Source organism: Arabidopsis lyrata (assembly GCF_000004255.2).
Source record: "Arabidopsis lyrata subsp. lyrata unplaced genomic scaffold ARALYscaffold_7, whole genome shotgun sequence".
Taxonomy (NCBI): Eukaryota; Viridiplantae; Streptophyta; class Magnoliopsida; order Brassicales; family Brassicaceae; genus Arabidopsis; species Arabidopsis lyrata.
Genome location: NW_003302549.1, coordinates 23,674,003 through 23,695,802, shown reverse-complemented (window position 1 = coordinate 23,695,802; position 21,800 = coordinate 23,674,003). Strand labels below are relative to the sequence as shown.

The 21,800-nt window shown below is 34.6% G+C and overlaps 2 protein-coding genes and 1 pseudogene across 3 annotated transcripts; 1 reads left to right on the top strand and 2 right to left on the bottom strand.

The window, feature by feature from the left end:
* Positions 1-144: 144 nt before the first annotated feature.
* On the bottom strand, positions 145-4,052 carry LOC9304831. Of its 2 annotated transcripts, none has more exons than XM_021017463.1 (14): positions 3,719-4,052; positions 3,245-3,342; positions 3,071-3,157; positions 2,852-2,981; positions 2,529-2,766; positions 2,330-2,443; positions 2,043-2,242; positions 1,804-1,946; positions 1,534-1,725; positions 1,361-1,451; positions 1,115-1,283; positions 920-1,033; positions 743-839; positions 145-402 (listed from the first exon to the last, which is right to left on the bottom strand). In XM_021017463.1, exons 1-14 carry the CDS (start codon positions 3,818-3,820, stop codon positions 354-356), a joined length of 1,824 nt encoding a protein of 607 aa, XP_020873122.1. In that variant the 5' UTR covers positions 3,821-4,052; the 3' UTR covers positions 145-353. The 2 variants fall into 2 exon arrangements, with proteins under 2 accessions (XP_020873122.1, XP_020873123.1); XM_021017464.1 differs by having other exon boundaries at positions 2,405-2,443.
* Positions 4,053-8,852: 4,800 nt separating this feature from the next.
* Positions 8,853-20,469, bottom strand: LOC9306900 (annotated as a pseudogene).
* Positions 16,777-19,215, top strand: LOC110226975. Its single transcript, XM_021020076.1, has 2 exons — positions 16,777-18,349; positions 18,425-19,215. Exon 1 carries the CDS (start codon positions 16,851-16,853, stop codon positions 17,436-17,438), a length of 588 nt encoding a protein of 195 aa, XP_020875735.1. The 5' UTR covers positions 16,777-16,850; the 3' UTR covers positions 17,439-18,349; positions 18,425-19,215.
* Positions 20,470-21,800: the final 1,331 nt, after the last annotated feature.

Here is a 21,800-nt window from a genome sequence, read left to right as displayed (position 1 = left end):
GAATGCGTCACAAGTATTTAAAATGCGTATTGTGTATGCAACTATGATGAATGACCTCGTCTATTGTTTCACTTTCTAGTCATTTGATGTCCACTTGCTGATTGTTAAGCTTATGTTGTGACCAAAAAGAAATGCAGTCGAACATTACAAGATTGAAAACTATCAAAGATCGTTTCATACTTTAGGGAATCCGAATGAACATTATCATTCAAACAGAGCTTTTTGGGTTGTTCATAAAGCAATACTCAATGCGATTCAAAATCACATGTCAAAGAGTTTTGAGTCAGCCTTTTACCTCTTCGCTTGTCAGAATCATGTTCTTATGTGCTCGCAGCCAAAGAGAATCATCATCGCTATGTAATAATAGTATTTGCATTCTTTTGTGCTCCAAGCCGTTTCATCCTACAAAACATAGGATTCAGAAGGAAAAACTGAGATGCAAAACCCATGTACCAAATAGCATCGATCCAAGTACAAAACCCATGAACTAGTTCTATGCAAAGAAGTTTGATTAATTGTAACACTGAAACATTCAAAAGTATTTACTTTCCAGTGAAGTATCAAATACTCATACCGCAAAACCTCTAAATAGTTTCATGTTATACTGTTAGTCTGTGGATAGATGATTTAGGTTATATATAGATGTGATTTGAGATTAATCAGGCAGTTTTATAACCTCTAAATAGTTTCATGGCATGCTATATAAATTCCTTGAGCTTAAGAGAGAAATAAAATGATTCACCTTATGGAAGAGATGTATTTCTCTATCTCTGGTTTTTGCTCAGAGTTGAAGGAAAACCATTTTTCATGAGGACATACTTCATTCCAGCTTCCTAAATCTGCATACAAACAAAGGAAAGAGATTATAATTACTATACTCTTGTGAAAACAAACGAAGAGTTCGTAAGATATTTCACACCTTGAAGCAAAATGTTTGGCTCATCATTGTAAGACTTCAATCTCCAGAAGATAAGACCATTGTCATCCAATTCGACTGGGTTGGTTCTAACAGCATCATCACTTCCTTGACTCTCTGCAAACACGATACAACACTTAAGAAGCCTCTAATCATGATCATGGAACCATAAAGAATCAAAGGAGTCTAGATTCATACTTTTAGATAGCATGTCTATTGCGTTTTGCATTTCAGAATAAACTTCTTTAGTTTCAGCATTTATTCGCGATACAATTGCATCACGTTCTGTTATCAACAATGGAATTCCGTTTTTCTCTTTTACGGCTTGAGCCAACTCATCTTGCAATTTATGCTTTAGTTGTTTCTCCTACAACAGAAAGGTTTTAGAATGAATTAAGTGTTGTCGAAGTTAAATTGTAAAGACTTGGTAGAGTTTAGAGTTACCTTATCTTTTGCTGCAATGATCTTTTCTTTTGCTTCCTTTTTCCTTTCAACAGATTCAATATTTTGGCTATCAATGCAATTTCTCATCACCCTGGAAATTTTTACCAAAATATGTAAACCCTCAAGCACCATAAATCAAAGAGAATAGTTGTTTCAATACAACTATTACTTACGATGTGCCAAGCGTTTCATCGCATAGGAAATTCAAAAGCTTAAGCCTTTTTGATGAATTCAACTTCTCATACTGAGAAAGGCCTTTTTCAAACATTTCAGGAGGGAAATCATCTAGCTTAACTTCTGATTCCGAAAGACATTCTCCAATTGTAGTGAACCAACTAGCATCAGTTGCACTCAGGAAAACCGATCTATATTATTTTAAAAATGGAAATGAATCAGACATGCATCATCAGAGAGGGAAGCTAATAGAAAACTTATATACTTACGTTTCTCCTTTATCCTCTAATATCACAGTAAGTAGTTGGATTATCATCTGGGTGAGAGTGGAATATTGTTGTCTTCTTTTGCTTCTCCCGGATAACATTTCACGTATAACACATTCAGCTTGTCCTTTCCTCAAATCAAGTGCCTATCATATACAATCAAATGAAAAAGGTAAGGAGCCGTCAGTAAGCCTCTCAAATATTTGATCAATTATCAAACTGTGCTTAGGGATAGAGGATACCTTCCCAAAAGCTGAACAAAACTCCAAAAACTGAAATACATTTCCAGCATCTTCAGGAGCCAAGTCAATGCCAGAAACAGTAATTGAGCTATTGCCCTGAGGTAGTTTAACCTCATCTTCCTCTTTCTTTTTGAGAGCAGGTTTGATTCTTTTGGTTTTATCTGCTACGTTGTTTTCCTTGATATCTTTAGCAGTAGTCTCTGCATCACAAAACATTCATGTGTTAGTCTCTTTTCAACGGTAGTTTTAGCATTCTCAAGGGCACATTTAAGATCAAATCCTCTCACTCTTCTTTTTTCCTTCTGCCAATACTTTCTTGGTAACTTCTGTTGCATGAACAGAATCAGAAATCTTGATCTTACCCGCTATGTTGTTTTCCTTGATATCTTTAGTAGTACTCTCTGCATCACAAAACATTCATGTTAGGTCTTTTTTCAACAATAGTACTCGCATTATCGGGAAAATTAAAGCTCAAAATCCTCTCACTCTTCTTTTTTCCTTCCACCAATACTTTCTTGGTAACTTCTGTCGGATGAACGGAATCAGAAATCTTGATCTTTTTTGAACTGCTCTTTTTCACCACAGCATTCTCATCGCTACAGCCGTTGTTTAAATCCTTAAGCTCTTCCCGTTTAGTTTTTCTCGATTTTTTAATACTAACATGTTTTTGTTCAATAGAATTCTCCTGGTCAAGTTTCAGTGGTAAAGCTACAACACCACCTTCCTGCAAACACTACCATATAAATCAAAAAAGACAAAATATAAGACTCAAAGTTAAGATACATAATACAAGGATCATGCGCACATACCGGTTTCACCTTCTTTGTATAAAAATATTTGTCAGAACCACTAGTTTTAAGAAGCTCGGATACAGAAGAGAACCCAGTTTTTTTTGCAGTGTGTACTAATATCCCGGTAGGCTTTTGGCCTCGTTTCTTCCTATAAATAGAAAACAGATACACAAAATTAGCTCTAAAAATACCAAAAACCTTGCAAATTCAATGTAATAACAGATGATTTTGAATTACATGCAATAGCTACAATTGCAGTTTCCTCTACACTTAGGACAAATCCAATCTTTCTTCAACGCAACCTCTTCTGCATTCTCTCCATACCTATAACATCGAACCAGAATCAATACCTCAATCACCAGAGCTTATACATTTCTCTATAAACACAAATCTCAAAACATCAAATCAAACCTGTTCAATATGCACTTGGTACATAACTTAATCGGACATGTTTTGTCTTTCTTCTTAGTCACGCAGGATCCAACAAGATCCGTTCTCTTTTGTCGACACTACAAACACAAATACCATTGATTCAAACATTAACTCTAACATCATAAACATTAATTCAATACCATAATAGATCTCTTTCTAAAGGCAACCATGAACACACCAAATTAGATCAATATGGTTAACAATTTTGTCAAAGTTAAGTAAAACCCAGAATTTGACGAGTGCCCAAGTTTCAATTTCAGCTTAATTTCAAAACCCTAAAGAAAAAAAATGCGTAAATTCGAAAACTTTCAAGTTTTGAAATTCTCAGTATTGAACCAATAAATCAAGCGCTTACTCGAATTCGTAAAAATCAAATTCAAGTTCTAATTATAAGTACACAAAATCGGATCAATTACACCGTAATTTCAAATCCCAATTCGATAAAATTCTCACCTGGTGACAAGTCTTTCCATTACTGGAATCTTCGATCCTTGATTCACCACCGCCAGGATTTGGTGTTTGTTGTTGGGTCTGATTCTTGCTCACCACCGCCATAACCAAAATTGATTTGATTCGCAAAAATGAGTTTATGGGTATATGAGTTTTGTTTATCACTGGACTCGAGTTTTATGCTTCTTCTTTGGAAGGAGTGAGAGATTTCGAAAGAAGAGAGAAAATCCAAAAGTTTTTGATTTGGTTTTTCCCTCGCTACCGAAAATTTTGGGCGGGCGAGGATTTCGATTTTTACGTTTTTTTTTCAGGTTTTTCGTATATTCTTATGGATGTAGAAGTTCTTTTCCTTAAATACAGTAAAATCGGCAAATTACAATCCTCTAATCAAATCGGTATCTATTAGGTTATTTTCGGCCGATGCAACGTTTTATTTTTTTCCAATTAGTAACTAATAGGTTATTTTCGCCCGATATATAATGGATAGAGAGTTTTGGAACGTGAACAATATGGTTTTAACCACTTTTTTTTGGTAAAAATATTCATCCGAATGACGGAATGTTAGGCGATAAAATCGTCGTCTTGAGCTCACTTGAATGAGAATTGGAAGTCCAAAATGGTTAGTTTGCATATACTTGAAATTAGGGTCATTAACGGTTGATAGAGTGATCCGGTAGGCGAAGAGTTTGTTTGCAACTCATGGCTCGATCGATAGGTTTTGGGTCAGATATGTCTTAATTTCTTCGATTACTTCATATATATGCCATAATAGAACCCGACCACCGCTTATAAGACGACGTCAAGAAAGCCAACTCTCAGGCAAGAGTGCATGTAGATTTTAACTTCTTCGAAAGTGGAGATGGAATTAATATATTGACAGTTCAGTTTGAGGAGAATGTTCAAAAGCGATAAGAAAACATGTCTTTTTAGAGAAGCTCTACCAACCGCGCACGGCTTAGTTTGTCCCAACTTAGTGGGAAAAAATAGGTAAAAAAACCCCACATTTCTTAAAAACATATTAAAAACCCTCAACTTTTTTGTGGTTTTTTAAACCCTCACCTTTTCATAAATGATAAAATAAACCATATTATTAATAAACTCGATTTAAATTCAAACAAATAGTTACATTAAAACATAAATAAATATAAATAATTTTATTTAGGAATTTTCTTCTAAAATTTTTGTTTACAATCTTTTGCTAAATTGAAAACTTTTAAGTATGATGTAGAAAATTTAATTAATGAAGTTGTATTCGGTTGTATTACGAAAATTCATCAACGTGAAACCAAACAGATTTTGTGACGAATGATATATAAATTCTTATACCGAACAGAATATGAGTTTATGTTAATAAAGGTGTATTCGGTTCTATCACACAAATATACTAATGTGAGACTAAACCAAATTTTATAATACTACGAAAGTACATAAATTTCCGCATCAAAATCTTTTCGTTGGACGAACTAAATAAGATATACTAACAGTTAATATTTATATATATATATATATATATATATATATCGCGATATATTAAAACTATAATATAAATTACATTTAGTTAATTGTTATTTAACTATATTTTATCCAAAAACTGAAAATGCGAACAAAAAAAAAATCAAATGTGTGCTATCCTATAAATTTTTGTAGTTTATATAACTTAACATCTAATGGTAACAAAAGTTATTTTTCTAATCTCAACTAAATTGTGAATGAATTTTTATAGCATAAAATCCTTAAATTTAGAAAAACAAATTGCAAACGAATTTGGGAAAAAAAATCATATATTTTTTTTTTTTTGTTTCTTACTGTTTTAATATAGCGATTAAAACAAATTAAGTTGAGTTTATTAATATTAGGGTATTTTACCACTTATGAAAAGGTGATGGTTTAAAATCTCACAAAAAAAGTTGAGAGTTTTTTACATGTTTTTAGGAAATGTGAGGGTTTTTTTACCCATTTTTCCCAGCTTAGTGAATCACATCCCCGCAAACCTATGCACTATTCCACCAATCTATATATACATTTTAGAGAAAGCTCTTTGTGTTTGATCAAAAAAAGAAAGAAAGAGAAAACTCATTGTTTTCTAAACTATTTACAAGAAATGTCATTGCTTATATCATGAATCCATCCAACTTTACCATTAATTCTCTACTATCCATATAACCTAGCATAGTTAAAGGATTTCTAACATTAATTATAAAATAAAAAAATATTTCTATAATGTTTTACAATTAATAATATAGTTATTTAGAAGATTTGGTTAAAATTTAAAATTATGATTCTTCTATTATCTCTGTTTGATTTTTAAAATTATTTTGAATTATCATATAATACATACAGTTAATAAAAAATTTCAATTTTTATGCACCTATTGTGATTCGAAATTGTAAAAACAGACATATATTAGACAATGATTCAAAGTCATACTATAAATAGGATCAAAATGAATCCAAATCCGAATGAGCATGAAACTTAACTTAACAAGCATCCAAATTTAAAAGTTTGTATACGGTTTAATTCGGTTTTTTAGTTAAACTGGTTAATTTTAGGGAAATTGTTAAAAAATACCCCTTTTGGTGTGCCCCTTTTCAAAAATGTCCCTTTTAGATGTCCATTTTCAAAAATGCTCCTTTTTAAATCTGAAATTTTTATAAAGTTTTATTAGGTTTATAAGGTACTTATGGATTGTAACTACTACTTGAAGACTCGATCCAAGTATTTATAAGGTTTTTAAGGTGTTTTTAAAGGTTTTACAAGTTACTTTAAAGGATTTTTAAGGTTTTTCAAAGGTTTTACAAGATATTTTAAAGGTTTTTAAAGGTATTTAAAATGCATTTATAAGGTATTTATAAAATACTTATAAGATTTTAGATACATAGAAATGTAGTTTGTGTATGTTTTAATAATATTACATACATATTTGGGTAAATCTTATATTTTTAAGAGCATTTTTATAAGGTTTTTAAAAAGGGGTATTTTGGAAAAGTGGCATTGAAAAAGTGGCATTTTTGCAAAAACCCCATTTTAGTAAATATTTTAATAAATTTTTAAAATTATCGGATATAATTAAAATTTACCGGATATAGTAAATTTTAAAATTATAACACTTTTTAAATTTTATAATTGATATATTTAAAATCAATATTTTTTATAATATTATGAATATTTAAATAGCTAAAACACTTAAAAATAACATGGGACATGTTATATTACGTGACGAGGTTATATGGTGGGACGGATTTGAATCAACATTAATAAAAAATTAAAATATCACTAACTCGCCGTTTCAGTATGGGTTATATCCTCATTTTATTATTTTTTATATTACCAATATTAGACATATCGAATCATCATGATTTAGTCAAGATTGTATAAAACAAAAATCATTTAGCAATTTTGTTTTCTTTGGCCAAAAAATCAATTATACCAACTTTGACTTTCTTTTAATATATAACTAGGATTTGACCCACGGTATACCGCGAGATAATAATTTATTTTTTATAAATATTAATATTGAATTTTTACAATTTTTCAATTAGTATTAAATATTTAGTGCTTTTCGATTTAACACATGTTAGTATTATATTTTTAGTGCTTTTAGATTTAACCCGTAGTACATATATAATTTAGTAATTAAGTATTATAGTTACACATTAAAGATATAAAAAAAGAATAACAACTTCATTTAAATCCTACATCGGATTCTTGATAATCATAACCCGTTCTACTATTTAATTTGCGAATTCTTAAATATGTTTTTATCAAGATTATTTTTTTCATGTTGAAATATTTTAATTTTTTTATCACTATGAATAAATATAAGCATATTCAACTATTTAATATTTTATCATGATAGTATAGTTTTTATGTTTTTATATTTTTTCAATTTGTTTTGGTAATTTCTTGTTTAACTGTTATCGCATCCGCTGGCCAACCCCTCATCAAACTCTCGCAACACATCCATTTTCAACTGCTGAATCAGTCGTTCAAAACGTTAAGTATCGCTTAAAACCGTAACCACCCGTTTCTATAACTGTCCGTTTCTGCAACTGGCCGTTTCCACAAATTCTTTTAACTGCAATCGTATTCACGCGTATAAACCAGTTAGGCCTTAAATATGGTGATATCAAAATTATAAAATATAATGTAGGTTTAAATTATTAATTGACAACAACACTATTCCTTCATTCTTTAATATCTTATCTCAAGAAAAATTAACTTTTGATTTTTTTTTTTTTTTTTTGTCGACAGCTTTTAATTAGAGCTTAAATGAGTCATTCCTAAGGAATGATGTTTACATATTTTATATGATGCGGTTCGGTACAAACTTTTCATGCTAAATTATCTGCTTGAACATTTGCACAACGAGTGATTAAAGATAAAAAGAAGCTTGTGAATTCTTCCTTGTCGCCATGAAATTCCTCCAACTATACTGAAAAGGCTGGTCATACGGTCGGAGAAGACACCATCTTCACCAGATCTGAACAGTCTGTAAAAAAAACAATATCTTGGTTGTCGACATCAATCATACACTTCATCGCCTAAAGAAGAGTTTCGACTTCTGTATGTAGTGGAGATAGACTTCTACATATGTTGGCAGCTCCCATAGTTGGCGACTCTCCATTTGATGAAGAAGATTTTACTCTACTTCATCAATATTGAGGATTTTCTAAAAATAGTGTAGAAAAAAATATACGTTCAATGAGAATATTGTACGCAAATAATTGTTAAAATCATCATTTTATAAGCTTACCAAAAAAAAAAATCATCATTTTATAAAATATTTATTTACGATCGATGCCACTAATATTTAAATAAATGTGTATATATTGATGAAAGTGTTAATAATTTCATATAATATAATAATTTTAAAAATTTTAATTATTTGATGAGTTTTCCTGTAAATATTTTGATATATTCTAATACTGTTTTATATATTTAATTTAATTTAATTTATAGTAATCGTAAATACAAAACACATCAAATAAATTACTATATTTTGTCCACTATTATTTTTCATTAAAAAATTATAAATTGCAAATGAATTCACACTATTTTTATATCAAGATTATGTAATAACCAAAGTTTATTATATATATGAGTATTGTGATAAATATAGGACTAAGTCGGATTCTTATTCTAGAAATAAAAAATACATATTAACACCATATCACTTTCAACACCGATTGTTTTTGGTAATCAAGTTCCACAACATTGTCTCAAAATGGGAAACAAATTTTTATGCTATAACTTCTACAATCACATATTATATAGTCAAAGACAGCAAAATGTTCACGGCTCGACAATGATCTTCCCAGTAGCATGGCCATCAATACTTTTGGCCGGCCAAGCATCCTCGGCTTTGCTCAAAGAGTACTTCGAGTCAATCACAGTCTTCACTTTCCCTTCTTTCACTAGATTCACCAAATACTTCAAATTCTCAGCTAATTTTTGGATCAAAAAGAGTGGCACAAATTGCTTCTTCGACATAGTTAAATTCTTAACCGCATAAGTCCATATGGCACTAGGCCTTGGCGTGATGTCTATAACCTTTCCGTTTTCGGACAAATTTAGTTCGAATGTTGAGAACGGGATACTATTTGCGCAATGGATCACAACGTCATATTTCTTACCCGATGGACTCTTGAGGGTGGCTCCCTCAGGAGTCTTGTAGTCGAGAACCTCGTCCGCTCCTAACGATTTTACAAAATCGATGTTTCGGGCTCCACATGTGGCTGTTACATGAGCGTTCCCAAGCTTTGCCAGTTGGACTGCATAGTGGCCAACCCCACCAGATGCTGCTGTGACCAAGATATTCGCCTGCTTGTCTGTGCCATCCAGTTTCAACCCCGCGTGATGCGTTAGAACATAAAGAGCAGTTAGACCTGGCACAGGCAACGCAGCTGCTTCAGCTGCTCCCACTTCTTGAGGCCTTTTGATGGTCAGCTTTTCACTTACAACTACGTACTCAGCAAGACCACCTCCGGTCTGAAAAACAACCAAAACCAATTACTACATTTTTTTCATGTTTTAAGGTAATTGGAGTAATCATTGTAACTTTATTGGTAATGGCTTGGCTTGTACGTAAGTAAAAAACATACTAGATAGCTGACAATCCCAACAACTTTGTCACCAGCCTTTAAATTCTTGACTCCTGATCCAACCTCAACGACCTCACCAGCAACATCAGTAGCTGTTCAAAACATATATATATATATATATATATATATATATATAGGGCTGGGCATTCGGGTATGCGGGTCGGGTTCGGGTAAAACCCGATCGGGTACGGGTCTTTCGGGTAGAGGAGTTTAGGACCCAATAGGGTAAATCTAAAATATCGGTTCGGTTTCGGTTCGGATCTAATCGGGTTCGGGTCGGTTCGGGTTTAGATTTTTAGAACCGCAAATACCCAAAAAAATCGGGTACCCATCGGGTTCGGGTATTTTATACCCAAATACCCAAAATTTTACCAAATACCCGAATTTTATCCGAAATTTTATCCTAATATCCGAATTTTTATCCGCTACTCTAATATCCGAGTTTCACCCGAAAATTTATCCGAATAACCGGAATTTTGTCCAAATATTTAAAAAATTTACAAGCATCTCGCGTATAAATATATTTTGTCTTAAATATTTAAATATAAGTGCATTTAATTTTTGGTAACTATTCTCGGATATTTAGATATAAATGTATTTAATTCAAATATTACATATATAAAAAGTTTTATATGTATAAGTATATGTAATTTCGGGTAATCGGGTACCCGTTCGGGTATCGGGTTCGGATCGGGTTTTACCCTATACCCACGGGTACGGCAATACAAGACCCAATAGGGTAAATAGCTAATACCCATACCCGCCCCAAACCGGTTTTTTCGGGTCGGTTTCGGTTCGGGTACTCGGGTACGGTTTTTTTGCCCAGGCCTATATATATATATATATATATATATATATATATATATATATATATATATCAATTAAAAAGCCTATAAGTCTATGAAGTAAGAACAACAAAACATACAAGAGAAATCTTGAAAGCTATAGTATTAGAATACCAGGAATGAAGGGGAACTTGCGAGGCAGAAAAGGCCGAATCATTCCTTTTTGAATTTTCCAATCAATAGGGTTTATATACCAGTGTTCTAAAAAGCGGTCTAGGCGGTCGCCTAGGCCCCGACTAGGCGTTAGGCTCTCATGCGACGCCTAGATAACCGTCTTGACCGCCTAAAGTTACATAGATCTTGTTTAATGTATTTTTTTTCAATTTTAATTAGAGTTTTATTTATATATATAGTTATACATATTTATATATTGTTTAATATAAATATAAATAAATTTTTTATCTAGTTTTGTTTATAATTTCATAATTTTTAGTTTTATATAGACATTTTATATAACTTTTATATATAATATCATATTTATAATATTTTATGTTATAAACGTCTAAACCGCCTAAAAAATCGCTTAGGCCCCGATTAGACGTTCTAGGCGCTAGGCACTGGGTCACCGCCCGCTTAGCGCCTAGCGCTTTCTTGAACACTGGTTTATACTAATAGCTTCTAATTTTAGTAAGACCTCGTCGCGCTTTGGTGATGGAACTGGGACTTGGACATGCTGAGAACAGATCAGATACACACTTAATAATCATCAAAAAGGAAACACGAGATCATGTTACCTTTTAATCAGAAAACAAATGCACACATGAGAAAAATAATTTCACATATTTATCTTAATAACTTCGACTACCAAAAACAATAGACTATATAATATATCATCTAAACACACTACAAGAAATTCGGTCATTGGTAGCATATCATTGTAGCACTAATTCACTAACTGCTACTAAAAGTTACAAAATCGGATGGCAACTATATTGTAGCATTAATTTAGTGTTGGAATAGAATTTCACTAAGCGGGAACCCAAAAATCACTACTGTAGCAAAGAAAATCATTTTGGAGGCAAAACACTTAGCCAAAACTTTTTTTTTTCCGCGACTCTACACTTAGCCAAACACTCTCACACACTTAGCCAAACACTCTCACACACTTAGGTCATTTTCTCTAAAAATCGAAACATGTCCGGTCATTCCGCCACCTCTGTCTTCTCGATTCCCTCGATTTTCCGGCGACCAGGAAACCCAATTCCGGTCATTCCGCCACCTTTGTCTTCTCGATTCCCTCGATCTCCAGTCAATTCCCTCGATTTCTCTCTGGTTTCGAAAGGAAAATCAACCCTTTAGCTGGTGCATGTCTTCTCCGTCACTGAGTTGCTGTCGTCTCCGTCGCTGTGTTGGTGTCGTCTCCGGAGATCTGCAAAATCGAAGAAGAAACTCACGACAGGTAGGCAACTCAGATCTGTAGTAATGAACTGTAGATATAATCTTCGATTTCTCAATGTCTTAATTCGATTTCTCTAATTACTTTCCATTTACTCTCATTGTAGCTCTAGAGAAATCTTCGAGGACCTAACACGAATATAAGCTTCAGGTTATGGCTCTTTTATTTGTTTGAAATCTGGTTTTGATTTTTGTTTATTTCTGCAATTGAAATCGAGATATACATTCAGAAGACAATCTTTAGGTTAGGGTTCTTAGCTTCTGTTATTAGTTTGCAGGTTGGATCTTTTGACGACTAAAACTCACAAAACCAATCTTCAGAAGCTTAAAGCAGTTTGTCTTGTTTACAGGTTCCATTGTTTCTGACTTTTAAATTCTTGTTTGGTTTAATACTTGACTGTTTAATCTTGTTAATGTGAATGTCAATGTGTCTGTTTGGTGTTTGAGTTAGTCTTATGGGTTTGTTATGTTTTGCTTATGGTACAGTCTGTTTGGTGTTTGATCAGTTTATCTTTTCTTATGTTTTGCTTATGGGTAAGAACATATAATGGTATTGTTTGTAGGTTCCAATGTTTTTGACTTTGAAATTCTTGTTTGGTTTAATACTTGTCTCTTTAATCTTGTTAATGTGAATGTCAATGAAAACGATTTGGTGTTTGAGTTATTATTATAGGTTTGTTATGTTTTGCTTATGGTGTCTGTTTGGTCTTTGAGTTATTCTTATGAGTTTTTATGTTTTGCTTATGGGTAAGAACATATATTGGTCGAAAAGTCATGGGTTCATCTGAACAGGTATGTAAAAACAATATATATATATACTTAAGGGTTTAATGGGAGATTAAGAGAGTTAAGGTTTCTTATTGTTTTTTGGTCTCATCTTAATTTACTTAAGAGCTGAACCGGATTATGAGAGAGGTGCTTGGGATTTTGTGAGGTCTGTGGCTGCAGCTTTAGGAGAAATGGAGATGATTATTTGCCCCTGCATTGACTGTCGCAACGTAGATCGTCACTCAGCCGGTATTGTCGTTGATCATCTTGTAACAAGAGGAATGGATTTGAGTTACAAGATGAGAGAGGATTGGTATCATCATGGAGAAGTGCAATCAGGGACTGAGAGTAGAAGCAATGCAAGTCAGTGGAACCAAGAGATTTTGGGGTTATACCAAGCTGCTGAGTTTAGAGATGAAGAGTTGGTTAGGCAGGCAGATTTATGTGAGGGTGCTGAGGCTGAGGATAAGCTAGAAGATGAGTTTCTTGCAAAGCTAGCCGATGCAGAAACGCCCCTATTCCCAAGTTGTGCAAACCACAGCAAGCTATCGGCGATAGGTGAACTCTTTAGGATAAAGACAGAGAGTGGTTGGTCTGACAGAAGTTTTGATCTTCTGCTTCAGACTTTACCACGGATGCTACCCAAGGACAATGTAATGCACACCTCGTTGTACGAGGTGAAGAGGTTTCTTAGATCTTTTGATATGGGTTACGAGAAGATACACGCTTGTGTGAACGACTGTTGTTTATTCAGGAAGCAGTTTGAGAAGCTCAACAATTATCCGAAATGCGACGCTTCACGTTGGAAGATTAACACCCGCACTGGCGAGGTGAAGAAAGGTATTCCACAGAAAGTACTTAGGTATTTTCCGATAATTCCACGTCTCAAGAGGATGTTCAGGTCTGAAGACATGGCGAAAGACTTAAGGTGGCATTTTAGTAATAAGAGCACTGACGGGAAAATTCGTCATCCGGTGGATTCTGTGACGTGGGATCAAATGAATGACAAGTACCCATCATTTGCCTCTGAAGAAAGGAACATTAGGCTTGGACTCTCGACAGATGGGTTTAATCCGTTTAACATGAAGAATGTTAACTATAGTGCTTGGTCTGTTTTGTTAGTCAATTACAACATGTCACCTGACAAGTGTATGAAAGAGGAGAACATCATGTTGTCATTACTGATTCCTGGTCCAACACAACCTGGAAACAATATAGATGTGTACCTAGAACCCCTTATAGAGGATCTAAATCATCTGTGGGAGAAGGGAGAGTCAACGTATGACGCATTCAGTCACACTACTTTCACGTTAAGGGCGATGCTTCTCTGGACCATACAAGATTTTCCGGCATATGGAAATCTTGCGGGCTGTAAAGTCAAGGGAAAAATGGCATGTCCTGTGTGTGGAAAACACACAGACAGTATGTGGCTGACTAATTGCAGAAAGCACGTATATATGTGCCATCGGAAGGGTTTGCCACCAACACATGTTTATCGAAGAAAGAAAGTATGGTTCGATGGTAAAGCTGAGCATGGGAGAAGAGGTCGGATTCTGAGTGGTCATAACATATACCAACTACTGAAAAATTACAAGAATGATTTTGGGAATGTGAGAGTAACTGGAAGGAAGAGGAATATGAAAGAAAGTGTTGGTTCAGGCTCAGATTCTAATGATGAAACCAGTGAATCAGAGGAAGAGGATAAACCAGTAGATGAGGATGAGTTATCTAGATGGAAGAAACGGTCAATCCTTTTCAAATTGCCTTATTGGAAGGTATGTTCCTAATGTTTTTTTGTTTTTTTTTTCTATATATCATTTCTGAATTGATCTATTTGAACTGTCTTTAACATATAGTATTCTTTTCTGTCTTTTTGTTTGGGCCTAGGAACTGCCGGTTAGACATAATTTAGACGTTATGCACGTGGAGAGAAATGTCATTGCTAGCATTGTCTCAACACTATTGCATTGCGGTAAATCAAAGGATGGGCTTAATGCTAGAAAAGATCTGCAACTGCTTGGTATTAGGAAGGATTTACATCCCCAACCCCGTGGAAAAAGAATGTACCTGCCTGCAGCTCCTTGGTCTTTATCCAAGAAAGAGAAGAAACTATTTTGTAAGCGCCTTTTTGATTTCAGAGGTCCGGATGGATATTGCTCAAATATCTCCAGGTGCGTGAAAATAGAAGATTCTACGGTCAAAGGACTTAAATCTCATGACTATCATGTGTTGATGCAACAGTTACTTCCGGTTGCGATTAGAGGTACAAATTGATAACTTCTAACTTTATTTCTTATACAATTACCTTTTCTGGCTTTTAATCTTCAATGCTATTTATTTTCAGGTTTGTTACCTAAAGGTGTTAGGATAGCTATTGGACGCTTATCCGCATTTTTCAACCACCTATGTCAGCGAGTTATCGACAGAGAGACAATTTCAGTAATGGAAACTGAAATTGTTGAAACTCTCTGCATGTTTGAGAGGTTCTTTCCTCCAAGTTTCTTCGATATAATGGTGCATTTGACGGTACATCTAGGCAGGGAAGCTCGGTTATGTGGACCAGTCCATTTTCGTTGGATGTACCCATTTGAGAGGTACAAATTGATAACTTCTAACTTTATTTCTTATACAATTAGCTTTTCTGGCTTTAATCTTCAATGTGCTTTATCTGCAGGTACATGAAAGTTCTTAAGGACTTTGTAAGAAACACTACAAGACCTGAGGAATGCATGAGGTTCTGCCGTGAGTTCTTGAAAAATACAACTAGTGTTGAGGAAAAATCTGACAGAAATGATGAGTATGAGAGCAGCTCTATACTGGAGGGTCGTCCGATATCCGCAGCCACATCATGTACTCTTACTGAGAAAGAGAAGAACATAGCCCACCTTGCTGTGATTCATAATATGGCTCTAGTGGATCCTTATGTGGAGTAAGTACTCTTAACAGTCTCTTCTCAATTTTTGTTATATCTACCAGTTATTTCTATTAGATACATCAGCCTGTTAATATTGGGTTTTTATTTCGATTTAAGCATGCACCTTCAACAACTACAAGATTATAATGAAAGATGTAGACGTGATGCGACAATATTATGGAGTACGCATACTCAGAAATTTGCGTCTTGGTTAAAAGAACAGGCAAGTTCATACTTGAGTCACCCTTATTTATTTTTTGGTGTAGCTATACTTGTCTTCAATATACACTGACACTTTAAAATTTTTTGAAATAGATACCTCTCAGTTCAGAACAACATGAAGATACGCTTAAATGGTTGGCTTACGGTCCTCGTAATTGCACAAGGTCTTACACGGGTTACATTGTCAACGGGCAACGGTTTCACACTACTTCAGTTGATAGACAAACTCAGAACAGTGGGGTCTTATATGAGGCCACAGCAATGTGTAGAGCCAGTGCGAAAGACACTTCTCAGATGGTTGACTTTGTATCCTACTATGGCAGAGTGGTAGAGATTATACTTCTTGATTACAACATTTTCTACATTCCTCTATTCCGGTGTCAATGGGCAAACATAGGTAATGGAGTCAAGAAAGAAGATGGCTTCACACTAGTCAACCTTAACCAAAGTCAAGTTTCATTTGCAAGAGATCCCTACATATTAGCTTCTCAAGCAAAGCAAGTGTTCTATTCAAGGGTAGATGAGTCATCTAGTTGGTATGTAGCTATGAGAGGTCCTACAAGAAGATACAGTGAAGAAGAATCTGAAGATGGAAATTCAGATGTGGGGCCATTGCCAGCAGTAGTGGACATGGAAGCTGATGACTTGGTTGATGAAGCTAGAAATGCCCGTCATGATTGTGAAGGAATTTATGTTTGAAAGAATAGTGTTTTGTTTTTTTTTGTGGATCTATGATGGCCTGGAATTCGTTTTTAATTAAATTGGATCATTATTGCTTTTGATTTGAGTGTTATACATCTTAGTTTCTTTGTGTGTGTCTGTTTTTTCACTGGTGTTTCATCTATGAACTGTATTCTAACATTTCTCTCTTTTGTTTCAGGTGAACTAAGATGGGCAATCGTAAAAACAAGCGTGTAACCAAAAAGACAAGGGACTTGGAAGAGGTGTTAGAAGAGAACATTGCTCAAGGACATGCGGCAGATATAGAGACTGAAGAAGCTGGTCATGATTTACTGAATGGAGCTGGTAATGATGTAGTTAATGAAGCTGGTAATGATGTAGGTACTGGAGCTGCAGGTAGCCTGAATGAAGAAGATGAGTTAGAAGAGAACTCTGAAGAACAGGCGGCAGATGAGGAGAATGAAGAATTTGGTAATGATGTAGTTAATGGAGATGATGAGCAAACACAGAATGTGCCTGAAGAACAGGCGGCAGATGATGATATAGTTGCTGAACCAAAGCGTAAAAAGCAACGAGGACCAACGAAGATGAAACACATCGCCAAGGATCCAAATGAAAAGCAACATGTTGACTTCACTGATATGGGAGAACATTGTGGCCCAGGGTCAGTGCTGTTATCATCATACTTGGGTCCGTTAGTACGGGAACATGTTCCTGTCATAATCGACACTTGGAAAAAAGTTGGTGAAGATATCAAAACTGTTCTGTGGAAATCTATTGAGGTAAGCTATAATTAAATTATCCACATTTTAAGTTTAACTTGCCTCACATTAGTAATTGTTTTTTCTTTTCCTGGTGCATTTGAATGAAGGCAAGGTTTGACATTGACGAAGACTATAAGAAGAATGCTGTGTTTAAGCAGATGGGATGTCTCTGGAGAGCCTCCAAATCACGTCCGGTGAGCAAGGTTAGGAAAGATAGAACCATGAAAGATAGGATGAGTCTGCGACCGAATAATGTACCTCCAACAGCATGGCGTCTCTTTGTCAAAGCCAAGACTAGTAACGCCTTCAAGGTATTCACTTAGTTGTCTTTGTTTATTGGCCTGTAGAATACTCACTTTTTTTTTCATTCTAATTCAGGTTGTAAGTGATTCATTTAAGGCAAGAAGGAAGAAGCAGATACCTCACACTTGTGGGCGTAAAGGAATGGTCAGATTGAGAGAAGAATTGGTAAAGAGTAGCTCAGAACCATCTAAGATCACAAGGCTAAAAGTTTGGGTCAAGTCGCGTACTAGGAAGGATGGTACGCCTGTAAATATTACTGCTGCTGAAAAGATTGTAAGTATTGACTTTACCTATCAGTATGATTTTAGAAATTGGATATCCTGCTTGGTCCACCTTATGATCTGTAATTGTGTTTGCAGCAAAAGGCAAAAGAGATAGACACTGAAAGTCTTAATGATTCAACGACAACGAATCCAAAGGAAGATATGCTTACACAGATTTTGGGACCTGATAATCCTGGAAGATTGAGAGCAATGGGTAGAGGTATGAGCTTGACAAAATTGGCTTGTTTCCAAGTCAAGAGCAAATGTATGGCTGCAATGGAAGAAAAGCAGATTCGTTTGCAGAAAAAGGTTCATGAGTTAGAGCAGATCTTATTACAGAGACAAGGGTCTGACATCGGTGAAAACTCGATTCATAGAGTATGTACCAACTATTAATATATTGCCTTTGTTTATATTTATGAGTTGATTTCTCATTGTTTGTTTTTCATGTAGAGTGTAAACACCAAATCACTTCCCAAGTGTTATTTGGTTGACTGGTCCTGTCCTGATGAGAATGTCGCTGAGGGACGTGTTGTTTCTTATGATGAGGATGAGTTGGTGAATGGAATTCCTTTAGGGCCTAACTCTGTCAAGGTTTTAGTTGAATTAGTTGCTAAACCAGAAGCATTTCTCTGGAGACCTGCACCTGACATGTTTACTCTTGAGGATGCACTTGGCGAAATGGTTGCATGGGATGCTGATTACTGTATTGTTCCAACTGATGGTAGTATACCAGAAGACATAGCACCTAAGGTTAAGTTTCTTAACTTTTGTTATTTGTAGATGCTCTTTATCTATATCTGAGTCTTTGATAATTATTTTTTCTTTTCATTGTTTGGTACATTTGAATTTCGCAGAGCCCTGGCACAAGTATAAGGAACAAATGCAAACTCATGGATTATAGTACGAATGATCAAGTGATCGCTGAAGGTCGATTTCAGACTCGAGAACCTAAAGCGTTGGTAAATGGACTTCCTCTTGGTCCAAATGCAATGAAGGTATATGTGGATGTGGTAGTAAACCCTAAGGCATATCTATGGAGGCCTACAGTTAACATGAGAAATGTGGAGGATTCTTTGAACTGTTTTGTAGCATGGCCTGCAAATAGAGTTGTGATGGAGACAACTCCAGAATCTCCTCCTCTTCAACCATCTACATCTAAAGCATCAAGTACAGGTTATCAGAATGAGAAGTCTCCAGTAACTCCAAAAGCTCCTGTAAAGAAACCAGCAACAACTTTGAAAGCGGCGTGCGCATCTCCTTGTCGTAAATTGCAGGTACTTTCTTTTAAATTTACTGTGTTACATGATTGATGGTTGGGCTGTTGACTTTGATAAACATGATTGATTGTGGTTTGTTGTTTTAATTGTTTGTCTGGTTGTTTGTTGGTTGTCTTTGTAGCCTGTTGCATTCAAGGAAAATCAAAAATGTAAGTTGATAGATCTGATCAGAAAGAACCACGTCGTTGCTGAAGGACGTTGGTCATCGAATAATCCTGCCAGTGTTGTCCACTTTGTACCTTTGGGCCCTAAAGCATGTCGAGTGTGGGTGGATGTTGTCAAGGATAAAGATGCTGCAGTTTGGAGACGATCTTCTGAGATCGAGTGTATGGAAGATGCATTTGGAACCTCTATTGCATGGCCAGAAGATATAGTGGAACCATTAATGGTGAGATTTGTAATCATAATTTGCTGTGATTCATTTTACCTATGTCATACTAATCTAAGATATTTTTGTTTTCAGGAGTGAACTCAATTGCTTAATCTGAACTGATGATGGAATGAAATATGTTTTCTGCTTTTAATTAAGTTTAGCTATGTTTGAGAACTTGATAAAGACTTTCTGTTTTGTTTATGAACTGGTTTGATGTATGTTTACATGTTCTCTTTTAGAGTTCATGATGTATGTGTACACTTTGTATGCTTTGGATCTTAAATGAAAAAGCATTGCTGTTTTATGATTTTTTGTTTCACAATAGGTTTTTATAAATCCCAGAATTGATCGAATAGGTGCACAATTTTGGCAGCCAAATAACTGTATTCAACAACATTGTAATCGTGTCATAATAAAATATTCTATGGCACTAATAAAAAGCCATGACATATTATAGAGTGGCACGAAACAAGTGCTAGAATAACTTATACAATAGCAAATGATACTTGCTATAATAGGTTCATTTTCCATAGCATTCAAAAAAATGCTATCATATGGGGTGAGGCTATTATAGCTCCTTCTGTCATAGCGTTCATGAAAACGCTACAAAATCGATATAGTAGCGTTTTTAGTGTACTATCAATGACCGAATTTCTTGTAGTGACAATACTAACCAAAGATATAACCAACTTATTTACACATGATACTATCGACAAAAAAAGAGAGTCAAAGAGCAATAAGGCAGCGCAGCAGCTTAGAGAGACAGAAAGAGATTTAACCTTCAAACCAGCGGCGCCACCACCGTAAGAGTCATACTGAAGAGCGTGCATGACTTTTCCGGCCATTAAAATTGTTTGAGTAAAGTTTTTAGAGGTTATGGAGAAAGTGTTTAAGTATTTGAGAGAGAGTGTTAGGAAATAGAACTTTTATACTTTGATTTTAATTTGAAAACAACTTCATAACATTACAATAAATGAGAGAGGGAGGAGATATTTATAGTCTCCAAACTATAAAATATCTAAAATATTTTAATCCTAAATCTAGAGAATTCTTACATAATATCTCAATTATAATATTCTAATTATCTAAATTATTCTATAAGAATATCTAGATTATTATCTTTAAGGAGGTGGAAGATGATATTGTAGAAAATTTCTAGAACTTTTAAAGAGGTGGATATGTTGATATTTTTTTCATGTTTTAAGGTAACTGGAATAATCATTGTAACTTTATTGGTAATGGCTTGGCTTGTACGTAAGTAAAAAACATACTAGATAGCTGAGAATCGCAACAACTTTGTCACCAGCTTTTAAATTCTTGACTCCTGATCCAACCTCAACGACCTCACCAGCAACATCAGTAGCTGTTCAAGACATATATATATATATATATATATATATATGTATATATAAATCAATTAAAAAGCCTATAAGTCTATGAAGTAAGAACAACAAAACATATAAGAGAAATCTCGAAAGCTATAGTATTAGAATACCAGGAATGAAGGGGAACTTGCGGGGCAGAAAAGGCCGAATCATTCCTTTTTGAATTTTCCAATTAATTAATAGGGTTTATACTAATAGCTTCTAATTTTAGTAAGACTCGTTGCGCTTTGGTGATGGAACTGGGACTTGGACATGCTGAGAACAGATCAGATACATACTTACTAATCATCAAAAAAGAAACACGAGATCATGTTACCTTTAAATCAGAAAACAAATGAACACATGAGAAAAATAATTTCACATATTAATCTTAATAACTTCGACTACCAAAAACAATAGACTATATAATATATAAACAATACTAACCACATATATAACCGACTTATTTACACATGATACTAATATACTATCGACAAAAAAGAGAGTCAAATAGCAATAAGACAAAAAGAAATTTAACCTTCAAACCAGCGGTGCCACCACCGTAAGAGTCATACTGAAGAACATGCATGAGATTTCCGGCCATTAAAATCTCAAAGCTATTCTCCTTTCGATTCTATATATTTCTCTCTTATTGTCTTACTTAATCTCAAACATACATATAAAATTTTATACATATGATTGAATATCAGAGATCAGACTTATCGTGGGATGCGATCATACCAGCACTAATGCACCGGATCCCATTAGAACTCCGCAGTTAAGCGTGCTTGGGCGAGAGTAGTACTAGGATG